This window comes from Carettochelys insculpta, chromosome 8, assembly GCF_033958435.1.
Source record: "Carettochelys insculpta isolate YL-2023 chromosome 8, ASM3395843v1, whole genome shotgun sequence".
Taxonomy (NCBI): Eukaryota; Metazoa; Chordata; order Testudines; family Carettochelyidae; genus Carettochelys; species Carettochelys insculpta.
Genome location: NC_134144.1, coordinates 1,592,637 through 1,616,615, shown reverse-complemented (window position 1 = coordinate 1,616,615; position 23,979 = coordinate 1,592,637). Strand labels below are relative to the sequence as shown.

General features: G+C 62.9%; 1 protein-coding gene across 3 annotated transcripts in view; it reads right to left on the bottom strand.

Annotated features, from left to right (window-relative positions):
• COL18A1 (collagen type XVIII alpha 1 chain) overlaps positions 1 to 23,979 on the bottom strand; it is a 136,842-nt gene that overhangs the window by 20,288 nt on the left and 92,575 nt on the right. For all 3 annotated transcript variants that reach the window (XM_075001984.1, XM_075001981.1, XM_075001982.1), the window contains 17 exons: positions 20,296 to 20,379; positions 19,295 to 19,354; positions 13,404 to 13,539; positions 12,692 to 12,807; positions 11,942 to 11,968; positions 11,045 to 11,251; positions 9,828 to 9,854; positions 8,977 to 9,039; positions 8,729 to 8,815; positions 8,573 to 8,626; positions 8,252 to 8,410; positions 7,524 to 7,586; positions 6,541 to 6,585; positions 3,925 to 4,056; positions 3,186 to 3,257; positions 2,778 to 2,804; positions 1,912 to 1,956 (listed from right to left, as the gene is read on the bottom strand). In XM_075001984.1, the coding sequence (XP_074858085.1) occupies positions 1,912 to 1,956; positions 2,778 to 2,804; positions 3,186 to 3,257; positions 3,925 to 4,056; positions 6,541 to 6,585; positions 7,524 to 7,586; positions 8,252 to 8,410; positions 8,573 to 8,626; positions 8,729 to 8,815; positions 8,977 to 9,039; positions 9,828 to 9,854; positions 11,045 to 11,251; positions 11,942 to 11,968; positions 12,692 to 12,807; positions 13,404 to 13,539; positions 19,295 to 19,354; positions 20,296 to 20,379 (1,404 nt within the window). The remainder of the gene's footprint in view (positions 1 to 1,911; positions 1,957 to 2,777; positions 2,805 to 3,185; positions 3,258 to 3,924; positions 4,057 to 6,540; positions 6,586 to 7,523; positions 7,587 to 8,251; positions 8,411 to 8,572; positions 8,627 to 8,728; positions 8,816 to 8,976; positions 9,040 to 9,827; positions 9,855 to 11,044; positions 11,252 to 11,941; positions 11,969 to 12,691; positions 12,808 to 13,403; positions 13,540 to 19,294; positions 19,355 to 20,295; positions 20,380 to 23,979) is intronic.

The window sequence follows — 23,979 nt, the reverse complement described above, 5'->3', positions numbered from 1 at the left end:
GACACTGATAGGCTCTGGAGAGAAGGACTTGGCACATCTGCCGGGGATCTAAACCACGCCCGGAGAAGGGGGGCTCTTCCCTTTCCCAGCCCTGCTTCGGGTGCTGGGGGGCGATGAGACTCAGCCAATTTGTGCCGCCTGATTTTGGCTGTGCGCTGAAGGGTGCAGGGAACAGGACGAGTTGAGTGTCAGCCGCACACGGCCAGGAATTTGGGTGCCCATTCAGTGATATCAGGCACTGCAGCTCTGGGGCCCCCCAGCAGACAGAACACCTAGCCCACAGATCCTCCACCCGGTCGCTTTGCTGAGGCCAAAGCAAGCGGCTCCTATTGCAGCCAGAGGGCACAGGCAGCCGGCCGACGTCTTGGCCCACAGATGTCCGACAGCACCGAAGGCCCGGCGGTTCCTCCTCCCCAGAGCAGGATGTTGTTGGCTGCCTCATGTGACGGCTGCATCGTCTCTTATTTTCAGTGACCATCGGGACAATTCTCCGCAGTGGCTTGACAGGGTGCACCAGACCGAGTCCCCTGCAGCTGCCTCAGGAGCCTACACAGAGTAGGGATGCTAGAGAAGCCCTCCAAGAGGCCCAGAGCGACCAGGCAGGCGGCAAGCAATCTGGGGAAAGGCTGCAGGGAGCAGCCGATCTGAGGGCTGTAGAGCCATATGAAGGAGCTGCAGAGGCTGCCACTTGGAGGAGTGAGGGCCGGGTCCCTGGCTCACAGAAGGAGCAGGACCCCAGCCAGTGGAATGACCCAAGGTAGGCCTGGCGTGTGCAGAACAGCAATGCCCCAGGTATTAGCTCACCAAGTACGCGCCTTCCCGGCCAGGGAATATCCAGACTCCTCCAGTGACGACAAATGAATTCCCAGGCGAGGGCCCAGCACCCCCGTGGCCCCAAGGACAGGAGGGCGAAAGGGTAAAGGATGCCGAGGAGGCGCACAGCACAGGGCAGTGCGGCAAAGCGCAGGGAACAGAACGCACAAGCTCCTTGTGCTCCTGGCACACGAGCTTTCCCTGCTCACAGGCAGACGTGCTAGTGCCCCTGTGACCTGTGCACTGCTAACAGTCAGTCAGCCTGGCTGACCCTCTTCACCAAACACAGCCTGCGGCCAAGGGCTGGGACAGGGTTCAAGGCAGAGTGAGATCAATTCCTGGGCGACAGGCCCATTGACGGCTACGAGCCAGGCTGGGCAGGGAGGGAGTCCCTCGCCCGTGTGTGCCACGAGCTGGGAACGGACAACGGGTGGGATCACTCGGTGATGCCCTGCTCGGTTCTCTCCCCCGGGGGCACCCGGCACTGGCCGCTGTCAGGGGACAGGCCGCTGGGATGGAGGGACCTTGGCTCTGAGCCAGCCTGGCTGTTCCGATGTTCTTCCTTCCCGTGTAAGGACGAGGCCTGTGGCTGCACTAGCCACAGATCCCCACATCCCACTGCCCTTGTAAGCAAGGCAGCACCAGCTTCTCCACTTCTAGCGGCGGTGGCCTGCCTCCTGTCTCTGCTCTCAGGTACCTCGAGAGGCCGTCGCCCTAGCACCGCCCCGGCAGGCGCACGTCCAAGTCTCAGCTCAGGGTGGGAGGCGTGCTAGTACCACCGCCCAGCCAGCACATACGTTCTGCCTGGCTCATCACGCTCCACAGCCAGCTGTCAGCCTGCGGTTTCCACCGCAAGTAACAGAGCCAGCGTACGCGGTGCACCTGGTGAGCGAAGAGGGGGATGGCACCAGGCGCTCGCATGTCTGAATGCTCAGCAGCGCCTGCTGGCAGCAGGTCGTTTCTCCGAACGTAGGGTCTCTGGCCTACAGACTCTACAAAGCACAACCCCCCCAGCCTCGCCCCGAAGCACGGCACTGCCCAACACCCCCACTGCGCTCCAGGGAGAGCCCACCACCCTCCAGCTGCAACTCATCCTACCTTTTCTCCAGGCAAGCCCGGCAGGCCAGGGCTGCCAGCGTCCCCCTGCAAGGCAAAGAGCAGCGTATCAGGCCAGAGAGTGCAGGGCATGGAAAACGCACGCTGGCGACGCACGTTTCCGGGACCACCCCCAAGGCTCGGGGCCGACAGCTCCGTGTGTCCTTGCCCTGGCTCCCCAGCTCTGTCCAAGACGGTCCAAGGCACAGAGGGCAGTCAGGTGGCGAATCCTCGACCTGCCGCAGCCCAGGCCATCAGGCTCGTGGAGAGGGGTTGGGGCGGGGTTTGAACCCACAGAAGCAGCTCCTCACTGGGAGGGGATGTCTCAGCAGACACAGCTCCGCTCTGAGGCGGAGACATAATAAATGCTAAGGAGAAGTCCCAGTCGGCCAGCCTGGCTCCAGGGAATTCAATGGCTAAACTCCCTCCGCTTCAGCAGGGCCAGGATCCCTCTCCCCAGTGTCTCCCTTGCAGAGCGACTGCTCGGCCAGCAAACAGCTCAGCCGCAGCCCATGCACGACGCTCTGCGGGCCGGTCGGTGCTCAGAACGGAGCAGGCAGGTGCTGGCCAGAACGACCACGCAGAAAGGCTACTGCTCAGGGCTCTGTGTCACCGCAGAGCCATCTAACTCGTGCCTGCTGTTCTCCGCTGTCCCTCTGGTACTCTGCCTGCGCCGTTCCCACCTCCTCTGCTCACAGGGGACAACAGACCAGAAACACGGGAAGGCAGGCTAGTGGGGGAAATCCCCCCACCCCAAGAAGAGTGCTGCTGGGGGACCAGCCCCTTCCCAGGGCAGTGCTTGGCTGGGGCAGAACAGCCCCAGTCCGAGTAGGGCAGAGGGTACGACCAGATTCCCAATGGCTCCTGACCTTGAGTCCAGGGAGTCCGGGTGGCCCCTGTACGAAGAGGGAACACATGACGGGCATCAGGCAAACGGGACAAACGAGCCCAGGTCCCCTCCCAAGCCCCCAGCCCGCTGAGCCCCTCGGGGTTTGCCGATTCCACTGCAGGGTGACACACGCCAGCCCCACTGCCAGAGACGGCTCTTCCAGAACCCCCGCCCTGCCCCAGGCCTCCGGCGGCCTGCTGGGGTCCGCGTGGGGGCTGCCCAGCCAGGCGGCTGCGGCGGCCGTGCAATGGGGCTGGCAGCCGCAGGCATGAAGCGTGTGGACTTGGGCAGCGCATGTTAGTTGCCTTGCTCAGCACCAGGGCAGCGCTGGGAGGCAGAACGCTGTGGGTGGGACAGCCAGGGTTCCCCCGGGCGCGCTTGGCCTCACCTGCGGCCCCTCAGGCCCGCGCTCTCCAGGAACGGCAGAAAGGAACGGCACACCGGAGCCTTCCATGTCGCCCTGCGGGGGGACACACCGTGGTGAGCAGCGACCCCGGCTCACGCCCTGCACGCGCCGAGGCAGGAGCCAGAGCAGACCAGCAGCAGAGAAAGGCCCACCAGAGCAGGGCAGCCAGGAGCCCAAGGCCCGGCTGTCAGCTGAGCCTGCTCTGCGCATACCCAACCTGCTGGCCAGGCCTCTGAGCTCCGACAGCCAAACCGCCACGGGGCCTCGCTGTCCACAGCCAGACCCCCACGGAACGGCCCCCCCCCCCCCGACAGCCAAACCGCCACGGGGCCTCGCTGTCCACAGCCAGACCCCCACGGAACGGCCCCCCCCCCCGCCCCGACAGCCAAACCGCCACGGGGCCTTGCTGTCCACAGCCAGACCCCCACGGAACGGCTCCTCCCCTCCCCCTGAGGGCAGGCGGGACCCAGCTCTGCCCCCTCAGACAGCTGCGGGGCCTGCCAGCTCAAAGGCACTGGGCGAGGGTCTTAGGGCAGGAGGGCCGGGCGCTCGAGTCAGCCCACGAAGGTGCCTGGCCGGCAGGCCAGAGCTGGGTTCCCAGCAGGGTTCGATACAGGCACCAGTGAGGGCAGAAAACATGCTCCCCATGGGATGAGCACAGACCCAGCGCACATGAGCAGCGCAACCCACAGGACGCCTTACAAGCGAAGCTTGTACTTACAAATCCAAGCTCGTAGCCAGGCCCAGGAGGTCCAGCGGGGCCTGGTGGTCCTCGTGGTCCCATGGGTCCGGGAAGGCCAGCCAGCCCTGATTCCCCTGGGGGTCCAGCCAGCCCCATCTCCCCCTTACTGCCCTGCAAGTGGAACAAAAGGCACCCATCACACAGCCAGGCTAGCGGAGGAGTGCTCCGGATACACACACCTGGGAGCCCAGGGGAGCACCCCTCCCCACAAAGCACAGCCTTGGCCCAGACTGAGCAGCAAACCAGCCAGGCAGCGCGTGAGCCAAGTCCATACCTGGCCAGGCCCAGGACAGCCTATGCACCCCCCTTCCAAGAGGCTGGAAGGCAAGGGCAGGTCCTGCAGCCTTGCAACTCTGTGGGGCACCTGGTCTCTGCTGGTCAGGAACTGCCGGCCCCGTGCCCCCATTGCAAGCCCAGTGAGCCGCCCCAGGATGGATGTGCGTGTGCATGAGAACTCTCCGCTCCGTGGGAAATGCTGCACAAAGCCGGCCACACGCACGCCCCGGAAAGCCAGGGAACTGCCCACAGCCCTCCGCAAGCGACACGCAGAGCTCCCGCTTTGCAAACACCGGGCCCCCGCACCGGGCCCCCGCTCAGTCCAGCCCACTGCATGCACTCCTCCCGGCTCGGCACAGCCAGGCTGGGGCGCTGCCCGGGGCATCCGACTTTGCAGGACACTGCAGGCTGGCTAGCCCGCCCCACGGTAAGGGTGAGACAGACGCTGAGCAAAGCGAAGCAGCAACGCTGGCCGGGAGTCGTGCACTGCTTTGTCGAGCACCCCCACAAGACCAGTTCTCGTGCTGTCCGGCGGCCACTGACTGTGCACTCTCCTTCCGGAGCACTAGGGCGACGTGCCGTTAACCCGGCAGGGGGGCGCACGCTTCTCTGACTGGCTCTGCCTCAGCGTTTCACTAGTGCATTCCGGCGCCGCCACCCGACGGGAGCGACATGCGCCAGACACCACCCGCCACTTCCACCTGTCCCCCGCGTGAGGGAAAACCGTTCCAAGAGCCCTCACCGCACCACTGGTCAGAGGCGCTCCCACCCCAGGCCTGGCTGGGGCAGCAGCCTCCCACACACGCATGCTCAGAGTGCGGATTTGCCCTGATCCTCGACATGCAGAACCCCGCAGGGCACCTGGCTGTGCGGGACTCTCCGCTGTCCAAGCCACGCTGTCTGCGCACGGGCGCCTCTACCTGTGCCCAGGTCTCTCCGCCGGGCGGGGGCGGGGCAGAGGAGCGAGCAAGCAGCCCGAGCAGGTGTGGGGGAGAGGAGGCAGTCTGCTCTGTGAGAGGGGAGGCAGAAGAGTGAGCGAGGGCAGGAGCCAGGCCCTGAGGAGCTCTGCTGGCAGAGCAGACGTCCCACAGCCCCTCGATGGGAGACAGGCTCGGCACACGGCAGGAGCACTTGCATCCCCACGGGAACCAGCACCGAGCCGGGACCCGAGCCGGCCCCTGCCCAGGCTGGCGTCATCACTGCGGCTCTCCCATGCGGCAGCCAGGCCAGGGGAGTACACCAGAGCCTCCCGAGCCCCCCAATGCCTGGCGCAGCGCCCAGGCCTCGTGCCCGCCGTGCAGAGAGCCGCATCTCCCCCACTCCCAGCAGCTGGGACGCAGGCCCCGACTCCGCTAAGCCCTCAGGCACTCGCAGGCCTTGGGCAGCGTCTGGCTGACGCCTGCAGCCCCTCAGGACCAGCCCAGCGACGGGGGAGGTAACAGACATGACCTCAGCCATACGCGCCCCCAGGAGCGACCACGTAACCCAGCAGGGGACGGAGAGCCGCTGCCCTGGCCACGAGTGAGCGGTCTCACTGGCAGGTCCTGGTCCTTCGGATTCACTCCCAACGCAAACGCCCCGGCCCGGGAACGCCGCCGTTCCAAGTCAGCCGGCCAGTGCCCTCTTGGCGGCTCTGCCCCAGGCCGCCCGCAGGTTCCAGGGCCCCGTCTGGCAGCACCCGATGGTCCTGGTGCGAGTGAGTCCCAGCGAGCTCCCGCTGCCACCAGGAGCAGCCTTTCCCATGCTGAAAACTGCAGTGGCTGCCCTGGGGGCTCCGGGCACGGCCTGCGGCACTGACCACGCTGAGCGCTCAAGCAACCCCCAGCCACGCCGGCAGCGAGACCTGCCACCTTGCTGAGCTCCAGCCCACCCTTGTACCCTCTTGGCCGGCCCCTCCCACCTGCTGCCCTCGCCACGCTCCAAGCCGTGCAGCCAGCCTCGCCAGCAGCAGGGCCCATCCCCAGGCGGGAAGGTGGAGCACGCTGGCTCCTGATGAGCGCCACAAACCGATGCAGTGACAGAGCTGGCGGTGCCCTGCTGCCCCGGGAGGTGGCGCTCACGTGTCACGCTTCCCCATTCTCTTCCTGGACTTAGCTGCACGCCCAGGCGTGCACACCATGGGCATCAGCGCTCCTCCCCATGCCCTGGCTGGGCGCTGGGTGGAGCGGCAGCCTTGCACCGACAGCCTGTGACCCAACGAGGGCAGACAGATCCCTCCCTGCCTGGCCCCAGCGCAACCTGGGTCCGGGTTCTGCAGCTGCCCACAGTGCAAAATCCCAGAGCCAGACAGCAATCCCAAGGTGGGCAAGTGTTACTTACCTTGGGTCCAGGGGTCCCGGGGGGGCCGAGGGCGCCGGGGTCCCCCTGGAACAAGAGAAGGAAGGTTGTCAGCCAACACGCTGCAGGGCTGCTCCCAGGACAGAGGGAGAGCTGCCCAGCCAGCAGCACCAGCGGAGAGCTGGGGGCACCGAGTACCCTGCAGCTACCTGCTCCCTTCTCGCAGAGCTGGGGATGCAGCGTAACCACACGGCCTCAGCTACAGAGCCAGCACATGTCTGCAGCCCCACGAAGAGCCACCCAGGACAGCTGCAAGAGCTGCCCCCTTCCCCACTCAAAGGAGCGATCCCACTAAGCTGGGCCCGGCTGCAGGTCGCTGGGGGGGCTCGGTCCTGGCATGGGGCGCAGGAGGAGCAGGTAGGGGCCTGCAGGGCGTGAGGCGCGTGCACAGGCTGCGGCTTGGACAGCCACGCTGCGGTGCGCTCGGAAGGACTGCAGCTGGGGCGCACAGCGGCCGCCTGCCCACGTGGTGTTCGGCTCCCGCGGCTGTGCTGGCTGCGCCGCGCCTGGGGAAGGTGGAACTGCCCAGGACTGCACGTGGAGAGCAGGGACAAGGCGGCCTGCTTGGACCAATGGCGCCCAAGTTGGTGGCCACCAGCCATGGCCATTGCTGGGCTGGGCTGGGCTGGCACCATCTGCAGGGGGCCTGGGCTACCTTACTTCCAGCCCCATATAGCTGCGCCTCCACACGGCCAACGCACTCAGCAAAACGCCAGGCCTGGGCAAGCTCCTACAGCCCTGTGTCACTGACGCGGCTTGGGCCAGGCTCGCCCCAGTGCCTCGGTGCTGGGCGCTGTGCACCCCCAGCCTGCACACGCTTGTCCCGTCCCCAGGCGCAGGGGTGCTCGTCCTGCCTGCAGGCTGGGCCCTGCTACCCCCAGGCTCGGGCTGGCCCCAGCCAGCCAGCCAGCCAGCTCCTGCCCAGAAGGAGGTTCTAGCCCTGCCCACACCGAGGGGGCTCGTACCCGCTCTCCTGGAAGCCCAGGCTGGCCGACCACCCCGCTCCTTCCGGGAGGCCCTGGAGACCCCTGCAAAGTAAGAGCGTCAGTCAGTCCCCCTGCAACCGCCACCCTCCTCGGGCTGCCGGATCGCATTAACTCTTCGGCTGCCAGAGGACAAGGCCCACCTGCTCCCAGTGAGAACTGGCCACTGTGCTGCAGGCTGGCCCCCAGGGCCACTATCGATCAGGCTCCCTGGTCATGGGATGCCAGACACTCACCCCGCCACACCCCCACCCAGATCCCCACCTGCTGTGTGCCCAGCCCAGCCCCTCACCCCGCGGGGATCCCCGTCCGCCCACCTGCCGTGAACCCAGCCCAGGCCCTCGTCCCACCAGGATTCCCTCCCAGCTGGGATCCCTGCCCGGCCCAGCCTCTTCCCCGCCGGAATCCCCATCCGCCCACCACACCCCCACCTGGATCCCCACCTGCTGTGCACCCGACCCAGGCCCTCGCCCCGCCGGGATTTCCTCCCTGCTGGCACCCCTGCCTGGCACGTGTCCAGTCTAGGCCCTCACCCCGCCGGGATCCCACCCGCCATGTGCCAGCCTGCACAGAGACCATGTGGGTATGGCTGGGTCTCCCCACAACCCAGGGCCACAGCACCCGAGGGCCCTGCTTGGTCACTGCCCCTAACGCCGGCACTCACCAGGATCAGCCCTGGAGCACCCAGCACATGCCCCCTCCACACTTACCGGGGGGCCCTGGGCTCCGGGGGCGCCATCTCTGCCGGGCAGGCCGGGGAGACCGGGCGGTCCTGGCAAGTCAGTGCTGTTCACCCCAAATCTTCCTGGCTCTCCGGGCAGGCCGGGCACCCCAGGAGGGCCGGGTGGCCCAGGCGGGCCTCGGGGCCCCTGGAACACACAGCAAAGGATGGTTGGTGACACAGAAGCACGTCACACACCTGTGGTGCCATCCCTGTGTGCCAGCCGGGCCAGGAGTCCCTGGGCACACAGCCAACCAAGCAAAGCCCTAACCCACCATAGCCACTGCCCGCCCAGCGCGTCTCCACTCACCCGCAAGCTCTCGGGATCGCTGGCAAAGCCCGAGCCCTCCATGTCGATGAACGTCTGGAAGGGAAACACAGCCCTGAGTTGGCAGCCCACAGCACCAGGCAGCGCACGCTGGCCGGGGACCCAGCCAGCAGGTAAGTCACAGCCCTAGGAACGTACCAGCCTGTCCTGCGAGGAAGAGACGCCTGGCATCCCAGGTGGTCCAGGCAGGCCAGGGGGACCTCTCATGCCGACGCCAGGCTCGCCCTAGGCACACAGAAGGGATGACAGATCTTGCCACGCAGCTGCACGTCAGCCGAACAAAGCCGGGTGCTCCCAAGGACACCATGCTGGCAGCCAGAGAGCCAGCCGGCCCTTCTTCCCCAACTCCCTCCACACTGCCACACAGCCTGCGGCCAGGGACTCACCTTCTGCCCCTTAGCACCAGGTTCACCGGGAGTTCCAGGGAATCCTTGGGGCCCCACATCACCCTGCAAAGGGAACCGGACTGATGGGGAGCCAGAGCCCAGGGCCTACCGCACCCAGCAGGACAGTGGGGGCAGTTCTCTGACAGCCGGTGGGCTCAGAGCAGAGCGTGGCTGGACAGGACTGGCAAAGGCCACTCAGTCCAGCCCCTGCACTGAACCTCCAAGACCCGCCCAGGCAGCTGTCCCAGCTGTCCTGAAACCTGCAGTGCCAGGCATTTGGCGATCCCTGGACACGGCTCCAGAGCTGAGATGCCCAGGGCAGAAACCCTCCCTAGTCTGTTCTGCCTCCAGGGGCCGTGGAGATCCTCTGACCCCCATCCCTAGATAACAGGCAGGTTCTCTGACCAGGCAACAGCCCTTTACGCACTGTTCTCAGGCGGCCAAACGTTGCCTTGCCTGACGGCTATCCCCGCCCAGCCCGCTAACCTTCCCTCCCCAGCCCTCCTCTCGTCTGCCTTGCTCAGAGTGCTCTGCGATCTGCCTGGCTTTCCCGAGGCACGGCACCGCACTTGGCCCCAGTGCTGCAGCTGCAGCCTGGCCCGTGTGGGACAAGCACCCCTGGGTCTCAGGAACTCGCCTCAGGACACTAGCCTGCCACGCCGGCGGCCGAGCTTAGGGGGTGCCCGTGTGCTCCTGAGCGTGACCCTGCGTTGGCACGGACCCCCAGGGCGCATGCGCTGTATGAGGGACGACCCTGCCAAGCCCATGTCACCAGTCCCACAAGCATGGGGAAGGCCCACGCTGACACCAGCCACCCACAGCGGGAGAGAGCAGAGCAGCAGGGCACTTACAGGTTTCCCGTGCTCGCCCGGATCACCCTGGAGACAGAGACAAGGAGGTGTTAATGAGAGACTTTGCCAGGCTGCGACAGACCCTCGCCCCCCGGCCCCCCGCCCTGGCCCCAGGCCGCAACAGACCCTCACCCCCCGGCCCCCTGCCCTGGCCCCAGGCCGCAACAGACCCTCACCCCCCGGCCCCCTGCCCTGGCCCCTGGCCGCGACAGACCCTCACCCCCCGGCCCCCTGCCAGCGACAGACCCTTGCCCCCCCGGCCCCCTGCCCGCCCTGGCCGCGACAGACCCTCACCCCCCGGCCCCCCCGCCCTGGCCCCAGGCCGCAACAGACCCTCACCCCCCGGCCCCCTGCCTGCCCGCGACAGACCCTTGCCCCCCCGGCCCCCTGCCCGCCCTGGCCCCTGGCCGCGACAGACCCTCACCCCCCGGCCCCCTGCCCGCGACAGACCCTTGGCCCCCTGCCCGCCCTGGCCCCTGGCCGCGACGGACCCTCACCCCCGGTTGGCCAGCCGGCCAGCCACCTGCCCCAGCCCGCGACAGACCCTCGCCCCCTGGCCCCAGGCCGCAACAGACCCTCACCCCCCAGCCCCCTGCCCTGGCCCCAGGCCACGACGGACCCTCACCCCCCAGCCCCCTGCCTGCCCGCGACAGACCCTTGCCCCCCCGGCCCCCTGCCCGCCCTGGCCCCTGGCCGCGACGGACCCTCACCCCCGGCTGGCCAGCCAGCCACCCTGGGGCTCTGGTGACCTTTCAGCAGAACACTAGAGAAGCCTGCTGGGCACCTGTGGCTCCGGCTGCACTCTGCAGCCCAGCCACCTCCCTGCAGGGCAGTGCCCAAGGTCTCTCCCACAGCACCTCTGGGAGCGCGACTGGCTCCCCAGACCTTGCACCGCTCTGGGCCAGCGGGAGGAGCAGGCCTGCGGCAGGCAGGGGCAGACAGGGGAGAGGGGACACGCTAAGCTTGGCCCACGGGCAGCACAGGGGTGCTGGGGCCAGGTGGGTTGGCCTGGGAGCAGAGCCTGGGTGCACAGGGACCAGCTGGGCACAGCCCACAGCCGGCTGCACAGCCTGGGCAGGAACAGGCCGGAGAGCAGCTGGGCAGAGGAGCTCTCTGCAGCTGGCTGTCCGGGGGCAGGGGGGCATCTGCTCCCGCCAACAGCCCAGAGCCCCAGCCTGCCCCCCTGACCTGCCAGCTATGGTCGAGGCTTTACTCACGGGCTCGCCATCCTTGCCAGGGAGGCCGTCTCTGCCGGGCGGCCCTGGGGGGCCCCTAGGCCCCATCACCTGCTCCACCACAGAGCCATCCAAGCGCTGCACCATGGCACCGGGGGTCCCAGGCGGGCCAGCGGGGCCGGGAGATCCCTGGGCACCTGGCTCACCCTTCTGCCCCTTCAAGCCGGGGTAGCCAAAGCCAGCGCTGCCCTGGGGACGAAAGGGGAAACCATCAAGCTCAGCCTGCTACTCAGCTACCCCCGGCTCACTGTGCAGCCACGTCGCGCCTGGCCCAGCCGAGCTCCCAGGCCCACAGGGGCCTGCACGGTGACCAGAAACAGCCGCCACCTTCTCTAGGCCAGTCCCAGAGGGAGCAGGAACCCCTGGCCCTGCCTCGGACTGGCCGCGCATGCCGACGCCAGCAGCTCCACAGCCTGGGGAAGGGAACGAGCCGCCGGCTCTCAGGCCTTGGGCAGCACGGCGCTTGTGAGACAGCCGCACGCTGGGGAGACAGGGCTTCGGCACCGCTGCCGGCTTCCCTCTCCCAGGGCCCGTTGGACAGCAGCGGCCCTCAGCGCCTGCTCCTTCGCCCTCCTGTGCACAGCCTGGCCTGCCAGCTGCGGGCACATGACGAGTGCACCCACAGGCAGCAAAGAGGCCAACCCAGGGCGTGTGCCATGGGGCAGCGGAGCCCGGTGCTGGGAGATTCCCACGTGAACCTGGGCTGGGCAGCCCGCGGACGGTCCCGCTGCCCAGCACCACTTGCCCCTCGTCTCGATGGTCTCCACAGCGAGGAACCACCGCAGCCCAGGGCCAGCGGGACTCAGAGAGCAATGCGCCCGCTGGCACCGCTCCGGGCACCCAGCCGCTACCCCCAACACCCTGCAGCTCCGCGCTCACCTTCATGCCCAGGTCACCTTTCTCGCCCTGCAGAACAAGAGCAAAGCGTCACTGCACCGACAGCCGCTCGGTGCGCCCCAGCCCGGTCAGGGCAGGGGGGAGCTCGGTGCAGCTCACTCTGCGGGGGCCGGACTGCACCACCTCGAGGGACGCAGTGTCGGCTGCCCCCTTGCCCAGCAGGCTGGGGTGGTCCTGCCGGCTGCTGGCCCCGACGTTCGGCTGCTGCGCGCCAGCACTGCTCCCTAAGCACAGGGCACGTCCCTGGGAGCCGCTGGGCCGGGTGGCCCTGCTCTTGCCCTCCCCAGGCACCTCTGCAGCTGCTCCCTGCCAGCAGGTGACATGCCAGCCCACGGCACAGGGAGCTGCTGGCAGTACAGCGGGGAGCACAGACGGTAGGACGCCTCACGCCCTCAGGGGCTGCTCAGCAGTTCCGGGTGCCCCTCTGTGAACCCTCGCCAAGGCAGACCCTGCCCCCTCTTCCTCACTGCCTGGCTTGCGGGCGTCTCCCCAGCCCTGCGCCCGGCTGCAGCACAGCCTGGGACGGGACCAGGACGGGGACGGGGACGGGGACAGGGCCCGTCTGGCTGCTCTGCTGCCCCGCACAGAACAGCGCTGGGCAGAGCCAGCGGCCCCACAAGGGAGGCGCTGCTGGAGCAGCCCCCGGGGCAGGAACGGTCCGGCCATGCTGCACACAAGGGGGTGGGTCCGGGCCACGAAGGCGCGAGAGAAGCCCCAGAGCCCAGCACTGACCTTGTCGCCTTTGGTGCCGCCGGCCGCTACCGTCCCGCTGACTCCGGAGTCCCCTTTGGGGCCGCGCTGGCCCCTCTCCCCCGGCTCGCCCTTCTGCCCCTTGGGCCCGGCCCTGGCTGGAGCGAAGAGCCGGGGAGATGCGTGGGAGGGGCAAGGAGACAGGCCAGCCCGCCCCCCGCCAGGCCGCGGGCACCGGTGGACACGTCCTCGGCATTGGCATCCGTGCAGCTGCTGCCCCAGCGGCCTGACAGCACAACGCCCGGGGGCCTCTGCCAGGCTAAGCCAAGTGCTGCGGTGCCACACGCAGCAACGGCCGAACACTGGCCAGCCCGGGCCCAATGGACTTAGGAGCCTTGGCCTCCTTCTCCAAAGGGAGTTAGGCGCAGTCCCACGACTGCCAAGGGCTCTGATGCGCTCGGGCCTCGCTGCCTTGGAGCGCAAAGACGCCACCCCCAGCCAGGCCGGTGAGCGCCCGAGCCAGCCCACGCTGGGCAAGGCAGTAGGCCACCGGAACGGCCCTGCTGTGGGGGGGCGGCCCCCTGGGACTGGCCACCGAGCCCCTGGCCCAGCGGTACGGTGACACAGAGGGACACTCAGCTTCGGCCACGCCCAAGCCCACCGCCCAGGCGCTCCCCAAACAGCCATCCCCGCCCCCAGGCCGCCCTGCACCTCTGCTTCCCACCCGCCCCGGGGCCTGCAAAGGCAGCGTTACCTCCTGTGGAAACGTGCTGCGGTTTCTCCACGTGCACCGGCTCGGCCGGCGGCTGCACCGTCGCCCCTCTGCCCCCGGCGGTCGGGGGAGAAGTGACCGGGGGAGGTTCCGGGAGCCACGACACAGCCGGGGTCCCCTGCAAGGCCGGGGGGAAGGGGAGACTTGGATGAGGACGAGGCTCCCGAGGCAGGGGAGGCAGCCCAGCCAGGCCCCGGACCGGTTCTCAGGGGAGAGGGGAGTTACTGCGCCCATCTGCAGGCCTGTCCTGTCCTGTCCAGCCCAGCCCCAGCCCCCGCACCGTGCAGCCCAGAGCTCGGCCCCTAAAGCCCACCCCGCCGTAAGCATGGCCAGGGAGCGTCTGCGGCAGTGGCCCTGCTGGGTAAGAAGGGTGCAGAGCCCCAGTGCTAACCCACGGACACCCCTCCCTGGGCAGGTGGCGAGGGCGTGCACCGTGCCCTAAAGAGGGGACAAAGCCCTGGCCCCCCACACGGCTGCCTCCCAGCAGTGCCTGCGCAGCAGCCTGGGAGCTCAGCCCAGCCCAGGCCGAGCCAGGACTGCAGAGCTGTGAGTGGGGCCGGGGCGTGGAGGGGAGCTCAGGCCGGCTGGGAACGGCCCGCCCCGGGGAACCTGTCCCAGCTCTACAGGGCAGCGGTGGCGGCTCGGCTCGTCCTGGCGGCTGCCTGCAGAAAAGCTCCCCTTCGTGCCCCTCCCCAGGGAGGGGGAGCACCCGGTGGTGGCTCCTCCCAAACCCCAGCCTGGCCCACTCCTGCCTCTCACACCCCAGCACGCAAAGGAGGCTGGGCTGCCAGGGCCCCAAGCTCCCAGTCCGGCTTCCCACCCCCGCGGTGCCCCGGCTGCAGCCCGCCCAGGCTCGGGGCGCAGCCCTTCTCCGAGGAGGTGTCTGAAACAAGGCGTCCTCCAGAGCCGGGCCCTACCAGGGATCCCACCTCGAGCTGCGCCACACTGGGCCTGCTGCTGCTGTGGTGTGCGCGCGTGTGCGAGAGCACACACACGTGCGGAGGGATTTCAGCATTGCCAGCGCCAGCACCAGGCAGCAAGAAGCGCTGCCTCACGGGGCGATGCCCTTGCAGGCTGTGTGCTTGGACAGCTGCCTGGCTGCCCAGCCGAGCGCCACAGCTAGCTTCTGTGCCTCTGGGGGTGTGGCACAGCCCCACAAGCCAATTATTCCGCACACGCACCGGAAAAGTCAGAGGGCGCGTTGAGGGTCTGCGTGGGGGAGCGTTACCTCCCACCTGCCCGTGGCTAACAGACCCCAGAGTGCCCTCTCCGTGCTAAGGCACGCCTGGTGCACCGTGCAGCCAGCCGGGCCCTGGCACAGCCGCAGAGCTAAGCAGCAAGGAGCCACGGCCACGCAATCGTCAGTTCCTTCTTGCAGGCATAAGAACGGCCATTACTGGGTCAGACCAAAGGTCCATCCAGCCGGGCAGCCAGGGACACCATTCCTATCCCCTTGGCTAATAACCTTTTCTGGACCTGACCTCCATGGATTTATCCAGCTCTTTCTTAAATTCTGTTACAGCCCCAGCCTTCACGGTCTGCTCTGGCAAGGAGCTGCACAGGTTAACTATGCGCTGAGTGAAGAAAATCCTTCTTTAGTTTTAAACCTGCTACCCATTAACTTCATTTGGTGTCCTCTAGTTCTGGTATTATGGGCACAAGTAAATAACTTCTCCTTATTCACCCTCTCCACACCTGTCATCATTTTATACACCTCTATCATGTCCCCACTCAGCCTCCTCTTTCTAAACTGAAAAGTCCCCATCTTTTTAGCCTCTCTTCATACAGGGCACGTTCCAAGCCCCGAGTCATTTTAGTTGCCCTCTTCTGAACTTTTTCCGGTGCCAGGATATCTTTTTTTAGGGGAGGACACCACATCCGTACACAGTATTCAAGATGTGGGCGTACCACAGATTTATATAGGGGCAGTTAAGATGCTCCTTGTCTCATTTTCTATCCCTTTTTTAATAATACCTAACATCCTATTTGCCTTTTTGACGGCCTCTGCACACTGCGTGGATGTTTTCAAGGAACTATCCACGATAACGCCAAGATCTCTTTCCTGCTCTGTTGTAGCTATATAAGCCCCCATCATACTGTATAGTATAGTTGGGGTTATTTTTGACAATGTGCATTACCTTACACTTATCCACATTAAATTTCATTTGCCATTTTGTTGCCCAATCACTCAGTTTGATGAGATCTTTTTGAAGTTCTTCACAGTCTGCCTTTGTCTTGACTATCTTGAACGGTTTAGTGTCATCTGCAAACTTTGCCACCTCACTGTTCACCCCCTTCGCCAGATCATTTATGAATATATTGAACAGGATTGGTCTTAGGACTGACCCTTGGGGGACACCACTAGTTACCCTCTCCATTTGGAAAATTTACCATTTATGCCTACACTCTGTTTCCTGTTTTTTAACCAGTTCTCAGTCCATGAAAGGACCTTCCCTCTTATCCCATGACAACTTAGTTTACATAAGAGCCTTTGAGGTACCTTGTCAAAGGCTTTCTGGAAATCTAAGTATACTATATCCACTGGATCTCCTGTCCGCACGTTTGTTAAACCCCTTCAAAGAACTCTAACAGATTAGTAAGACATGATTTCCATCTGCAGAAACCATGTTGACTTTTGCCCATCAACTTGTCGTCTTCTACGTGCCTGACAATTTTATTCCTTGCTATTGTTTCAACTAATTTGCCCGGAACTGACGTTAAACTTACCCGTCTGTAATTGCCAGGGTCACCTCTAGAGCCCCTTTTAAATATATTGGTGTTGCATTAGCTCTTCCAGTCATTAGGTATGGAAGCTGATCCAAAGGACAGGTTACAAACTAGTGTTAATAGCTCTGCAATTTCCCATTTGAGTTCTTCCATAACCCTTGGATGAATGCCATCCAGTCCGTCCCACTGATTTGTTAACATTAAGTTTATGTATTTGTTCCAAAACCTCCTCTAATGACCCTTCAATCCGGGAGAGTTCCTCAGTTTCATTTCCCACAAAAAACGGTGCAGGTCTGGGAAGCTCCCCAACATCCTCAGCCGTGAAGTCTGAAGCACAGAAATCTCTCCGCAATGGCCTTCTCGTCCTTGATTGCTCCCTTTGTATTTGAATTGTCTGGGGGACCCACTGGCTTTTTTTTTTTTTAAGCAGGCTTCCTGCTTCTAATGTATTTAAAAAACATTTTACTATTAATTTGTGAGCTTCTGGCTAGCTGTTCCTCAAAGTCTTTTTTGTCTTTCCTTATTAGTTTTACACTTAATTTGGTAGTGTTTATGTTCCTTTCTATTTATCTCACTAGGATTAGCCTTCCACTTTTTGAAAGATGCCTTTTTAACCCTCCCTGCTTGTTTTACGTGGGTGTTCACCCATAGCAGCTCTTTCTTCAGTCTCTTGGTATGTTTTTAATTAGGGGTATACATTTGAGTTGGGCCTCTATTATAGTGTCTTTGAGAAGCTTCCATGCAGTTTGCAGGGTTTTTGTTCTAGTCACACTGGTTTTTAATTTCTGTTTAACTAACCTGCTCATATTTGCATAACTCCCCCTTTTGAAATTAATTGCCAGAGTGTTGGACTGCTGAGGCGTTCTTCCCACCACAGGAATATTAAAAGTTATTGCATTATGATCACTATTCCCAAGCGGTCCTATAGAAGTGACCTCGTGGACCAGACCCTGCACTCCACTCAGAACTAAATCAAGAACTGCCCCTCCCCTTGTGGCGTCCTGTACCAGCTGCTCCAAGAAGCAGTCATTAACAGCATCGAGCCATCGTTATTTCTGCATCTCGCCCTGACGTGACATGTATCAGTCAATATGGAGATAACTGAAATCTCCCATTACTACTGAGTGTTTTATTTTGGTAGCCTCTCTGATCTCCCTTAGCATTTCAACATCACTAGCGCTGTCCTGACCAGGCGGTCGATGATATATCCCTACGGCTATATTCTTCGTAGAGCTTGGAATTACTATCCATAGCGATTCTAGGGAACATTTGGATTCATTTAAAATTCGTTTTCCCCTTGGTCAGGCAATGCTGCAGGCAGGCCCCCGACACCCCGATCTGCAGGACCACCGCAGCGTCGCATGGCTGTAACCGACCGGACGTCGGCGCAGGCGGCAGACACCGTGGTGCTGGCGGCAGAGTCAGCGGGTGCAGGCAGCAGGCTGGGGCTAGTCGCAGGCCAGACTCTGCAGAGCACGAGTGGCGAAAAGGGTTCCGAGTCCCCTTCCGGAGCAGGGCCGCTGGAGAAGAGAAAGCTGCAGGTGTGCGGTCGGGGCAGCACTGCGGGTCAGGTCTGACGAAGGACGAACCCAAGCGCCGTCCCAGCCGCAGGACACATCACAGGCAGCAAACGCCAAGTCCTTTCCAATCCTCCCTAATGTGCCGCTCCAGGAATCGGCATCCTGCCTGCTCCCCCTGCCCTCCAGCCCATCCTTCACGCCCTCTGGCTGGGAATCGGAGCTCTGCAGGATAACATGGCACGTTTCCAGGTCCTAACGCACTTCCTGGGGGAAGAGGAGACTTAATCCTCCAGGGTCTTGGAAACAGTCTGAAATCTCATCTCGAGAGCAGAAACTTCAGGGTGCGATGGGCTTTTCGGCAATTCAGAGCTAACCATGGCATTGTGCCAGCAACGTACGGGACTGGGGCATCCCAGGCGGGCAGCGTGGTAACTCTACAACATACACTACAACTCGTGACCCAGTGGGCCAAGCCGACGACCACGGAGCGCACGCGTGTGTTCTCACGGCCCGTGCAAACTCCTAAAGCGTGCTGCTTCTGAGACGCTGCGCGGGGAACAGCAGAGGAGAGCGGCAGGGCTCGGCTTTCCCTTTCAGCCACCCAGCAGCAGGTGGCACGCCGGGGAGAGGTTAGACGCTATCCGGAATAGACTGCCGATTCCTAGCCCAGGGAGCGAATGCTGCAGGCCTGGGTGTGCAGAGGAAAGTGCTCATTTGGTTATGGACCTCTTCAGCATCTCAGCCAGCTTTCAGATCGCCCACCACCTGTTCTTCCACACCCAGCGGTAAACGCAGGACACAACCTGACTCGGAGGCCTGGGACTGCTCCGTGCGCGGGGGAGATACGGCCAGGGCAGCTGGGGGATCCAGGGTAAACCACAGAGCTGTTTGCACCTTACCCAGTGGGGAGCCCAAGAGCGGCTCACCGAATACATTCAGTTGCGCCATCGAAGGGTTTACTTCCTGCACCACTGGGCTGGCTGGAAAGGGAGAAAGCAGGACCCCACGCCACCGGTGGTCTTAACCCAGGAAGACCAGCCGCCCCCGGCAGAACAACAGCCAGCAGCGTTCCTGGTCAGCTGGGTGCTTGGGCAGCTGCTCTGGAGAGACGCTGCCGCCACCCAGCGGATTAGCAGAGCGCCTGCAGCTGGGCTCTGCCTTTCTACAGGTGTCGGTGCACACAACGTCTTTACCCACACATGCACGGAAAAGACGCACAGGCCCGTCGCTGCCCACTCCCCTCTGCTGCGCAGTGCGGGGCGACGCTCTGCCTGCCTGGGCGGTGCTTTGCTACGTTCCTGGATTTCCCTGCTACTCACGGCTGCAGGCGGGAGACGGTGGCCACCAGAAGGAGGTTGGGTGGGGCACGTTCCTGGCAGGGCCGCCGACCGTGCGGTAAGAGTGGCGGGGGCACTGCCCCAAGACCGCACCAGCAACCAGAGCCCCAGGCCCTTTGAATTGCCACCGGAGCCCCATGAAGTGCAGGCCCGGCATAGCTGAAGGGCCTGGGGGCTGCAAGCTCCCAGTTACCCACTTTGCAGAGTTCCCCGGCCCCTCGTCAGCTGCCCTGGAAAGGAAAAGCCAAGCCAGAAAACAACACCCCTGGGCCCCTGGCCTCAGACTCACCCGCTCTCTTCCCGACAGAGGGGGCCTTTCTTCAGCTCCACTGCCAAAATCGCCAGAGGCCTACGCCGTTCCCAAGCAGGGGAGAGAGACAGTCAGCAGATGTGGCCCCGGCCCGAGGGGACCAGGTGCCCTGAACACGGGGAAAAGCAGGCCTGCCTCCAGCAGGCAGCGTGCATCTCAGACCGCCCCGATCGCCTAACGACGCACCCCATCCCCAGCTGCTGGGGGTCGGGTCACATTTCCATCCCCTCCAGGACTCCCTTTGGGTCCCCATGCTGACTGTGACAAGGGCATGAGCCCTGAGAGTCACCAGCCCCACCGGCTGCTCACCGCTGCGACCCAGGAGAGAGCAAAAGGGGAAATCCTGCCTCTGTAGAAGTCAAGGGGGCCAGGACCTCACCCTGGCTCAGGGCACAGAGGGGCGCCTGCTAGGAACTACAAGTCCCTGGCCAGTCATAGCTGGGCAGCCGGTTTCCTCCCCGTAGGCCTCGGTGCCCAGGGGTGCAGCTGGGAAAGCCTCTCCCAGGGCAGGGCAGGGCAGGGCAGGGCAGGGCAGGGCAGGGCAGCAACCCCTGGAGCTGGCCCTCGGGAAGCTTGGACACCCACATGCCGGGCACTGGAAGTAGGGCACCTGCATCTGACCGCCTGCGCAGGCAAGGGACTGGGAGATGATAGAGGATGAGGGTCCCCAGGGGCTCCTGTCGGGGGGCGAGGGCACGGCACAGCCAGCTCTCCTCACCCCCGTGGGCTGCGCTATTTCAGCACAGCTGATGTGTCTGGTATGGCAGGAGCCTGGGTGAGCGGCCAGCAGGGAAGGGGAGACTCCCAAACACCAAAGCACAGGCCAAAATGCTTTTAAGGTTGATGGTATTTGGGCCAGTCTCCTGATCTCTGGACATCTGGGGTTGGTGATCCCGTGAGAAAAACTGCGCCTTAACTTCCAGCCAGCAGGCTGCTAGCAGCTGGCTTCCAGGGACGCTCGCCAACCAGCGAGCACTCACCACATCTGTATCCTCCTCCTGCTCCTCGCACTGGTGCTCAGCGGCCTGGGGATCCCCCGTCACTTTCAAATCAGCGATCACCCCCTGCAAGACACAGCCACTGGTTGGCCCAGCGAGCAGCGCCCGGCGGGCCTGGCAGCCACTGGGAAAGCTGCCCAGTGTGAGCGTCAGGCAGAGGCAACCCACCTCAGCTCCCATTTCACCTGGCTCAGGATCCCGGCTGCGGCTCCGGAGGGATTCTCCTGCAAGCGACGGATCCCCACGCTAAGGGGATCCGAGGCTGACGGCTGCTTAAACCAGGGCCCACACGGCTCCCGCACCCGCCACTGCCCTGTGGGTTTAGTCACCTCGTGTCTCGGGACCGAAACCCAACACTTCTCCCTGAGGCGCCCAGCAAGGACTTGGCCCTCTGCCGCCTCCTCCTCTTCCCTGCACTGCCTGGGCCGCAGCTGCTCAAAAGCTCATTCCCACTGGGAGGGCCCTGCCCTACCCTGCAACGAGCGAATGCCCAGCAATGCCATGGCTGCCCTGGGAGGCGGCTGGCTCTCCAGACGCTTCTCCTGAAGCGCGACATCAGCCCAGAGCAGGGGACGTGCGATGCCCGCTTGTGCTCGTGGCGTGCGTGCAACTGGCCAGTGGCTCACGGGCTTGCTTGCCTGGTGTGAAGTAGCTTTCCCGTCCGGCTGCAGCCGTCTCCCCCAGCAGGGTGACCCAGCCCCGTCCCCACCTCCGGAAGAGAAACGGCCGAGTCCCTCCAGTTTTCACAAGGGTTGCCACCGTCAGGGCTTGGCCCAGCCACGCAAAGCAGACCCGGTTCCCGGGCCAAACGCAGAGCTCTGCTGCTGTCACGGAGGGAGCACGTGGGGCAGGACAGACAGCCGGCAAGCGCTGGCAAAGCTCCCGCCCCGTTCTGAATAAGGCTCTGACCCAGACCCTTTGCTGCCCTGAACGTGGGGCTTGGGAAACCCAGCCGGTCCTCGGGGCAGGGAGTTACCCGAGCACAGTGAGCGCAGTTTGAGAAATGGGCCGGCTCGGGCCCTGGGCCTGTCTCTAGACCCCGGGGTGGGGGCGAGGAGCCAGACTTCGGGCTCCCCCTCGGACCTCGGCTTTCGCTCCCTGCCAACGTGGGAGACACGGAGATGCCCCCCCTCCCGAGCAGGAGAGGAGGCCTGTTAGAGGGCTCCCAGAGCAGGAGAGGAGGCCTGTTAGAGGGCTCCCACAGCGGGAGAGGAGGCCTGTTAGAGGGCTCCCACAGCACGGTCTCACCAAACCAACAGCCACATCCTTGGCGGTTTGACACCGCCTCTGTCTGCACTTCCCCCACACCCCCTGCACTGCGGGCCGGCGCTCCGGGGGACACCACACAGGCGGGGGGAGCGCGTGGATTCGAATCCCTCGCTACAGACTCTGGTGTTCCAAGTTCTTCTGCTGCCTGAAGTCTCACAAGCGGGTCAGTTACCGGACATGGCCACGGACATCTGTGCACCTCCTGCATGTTGCTATAAACTAGGCTCGTTGGGGGACGGTGACAAGCCCTGAGGGAAGTGGGGTATCAGGAAGAAACAAGGATGACTCTGATGTGAAAGGAGAAGATAGACCAAACCACTGATTATCTAAGGGGTCTGTACACAATGCAAGATGCCTGGGAACAGAAAGAACTAGAGGCCCCGGCACAGTCAAAGGAGTAAGAGGTGGTTGGAACAACAGAGACTTGGTGGGACGATTCGCATAACTGGAGCCTGGTCATGGAGGGTTATGAACTGTTCAGGAAGGACAGAGAGGGGAGAAAAGGAGGAGGAGTTGCTGCGCTCTGTGTGAGGGAGCAGTATGATTGCTCAGAGCTCCAGCATACGGAGGCAGAAAATCCAGTTGAGAGTCTTTCAGTTAAGCTCCAAGGTGGAAGCAGCAGAGGTGATGTTGTAGGTGGTGTCTGCCAGAGACCCCCAGATCAGGGAGGTGAGGATTTCTTCAGACAACTAAGAGAATCTTCCAAATCACAGGCCCTGGTTCTCATGGGAGACTTTAACCACCTGGACATTTGTTGGGAGACCAATACAGCAGCACGCAGACAATCCCGGCAGTTTTTGGAGAATGCTGGGGATAACCTCCTGGTACAAGTGCTCATGGAACTGACACCTGCTGCTCACAAACAGGGCAGAACTAGTATGAGAAATAGAAGTGGGTGCCAACCTGGGCTGCAGCGACCATGAGATGGTAGATTTCAGAATCCGGACAAAAGGAAGAAAGGGGAGAAGTAATATACAGACCCTGGTTTTCAGAAGAGCAGACTGACTCCCTGAGAGAACGGATGGGCAGGACCCCCTGCGGAAGTGAAGATGAAGGGAAAGAAGTTCAGGAGAACGGGCAGGATTTGAAAGAAGCCTTATCGAATGCACAGGAACAAACCATCCCGATGCACAGTAAGAAAATCAAACATAGTAGGCAACCAGCTTGGCTTACCAGGGAAATCCTTGGTGAGCTTAAACTCAAAAAGGATATGAGAAATGGAAACTTGGACAGATGAGTAAGGAGAGTATAAATACAGGGCTGAAGAATGCTGGGGGGTGGGGGGGGCGGGGTGGGGTGGTGGTAAATCAGGAAAGCGAAAGCACAACTTGAACTGCAGCTGACAAGGGATGTGAACTGCAGCAAGAAGGGTTTCTACAGGCATGTTAACAATAGAAGGGTGATCAGGGAGGGTGTGGGGCCATTACTGGAAGAGGCAGGTAACTGGGGGGCAGATGATATAGGAAAAGCTGAAACACGCAATGCTTTTTTTGCCTGAGTCTTCCCAGACAAGGTCAGCTCCCAGACTATGGCACTAGGCAGTGCAGTATGGGAAGGAGGTGGGCAGCCCTCGGTGCGGAAAGAACAGGTTAAGGGCTATTTAGAAAAGCTAGACGTACACATCCATGGCTCCGGATTTAATGTGCGCAAGGGCACTGAGGGAATTGGCAGATGTCATTGCAGAGCCTTTGGCTATTCTCTTTGAAAACTCGTGGCGATCGGGAGAGGTCCCAGATGATGGGAAAAGGCAAATGCAGTGCCCATCTTTAAAAAGGAAAGGAGGACAATCCAGAGAACTATACGCTGCTCAGCCTCACTTCAGGCTCCGGAAAAATCACAGAGGGGATCCTCAAGGAGTCCATTTTGAAGCACTTGGAAAAGGGGAAAGTGATCAAGAACAGTCAACATGGATTCACCAGGGCAAGCGGTGCCTGACCAATCTGATTTGCTTCTAGGGTGAGGTAACTGGCTCTGTGGACATGGAGAAATCAATGGATGTGACTTACCTTGCCCATAAGATAAGGAAACGCTGATTGGATATATGCACTGTAAGGTGGCTAGAATGCTGGCTAGACAGCTAGGCCTGATGGGTAGTGGTCAGTGGCTCAATGTCTGGTTGGCCGTCTGTTTCAAGTGGGGTGCCCAAGGATCAGTTCTAGAGCTGGTACTGTTCAACTCCTTTATTAGTGACCTGGATGAGGGGATGGATTGCACCTCCAGCAAATTTGCAGACACCCATCTGGGGGGAGAGGTAGATACACTGGAGGGTAGAGAGAGGGTCCAGAGTGACTTTGACAAATTGGAGGACTGGGCCAAAAGAAATCTGATGCAGTTCAACAAGGAGACGTGCAGAGTCCTGCACTTGGGATGGAAGAATCCCAACCACTGTTACAGGCT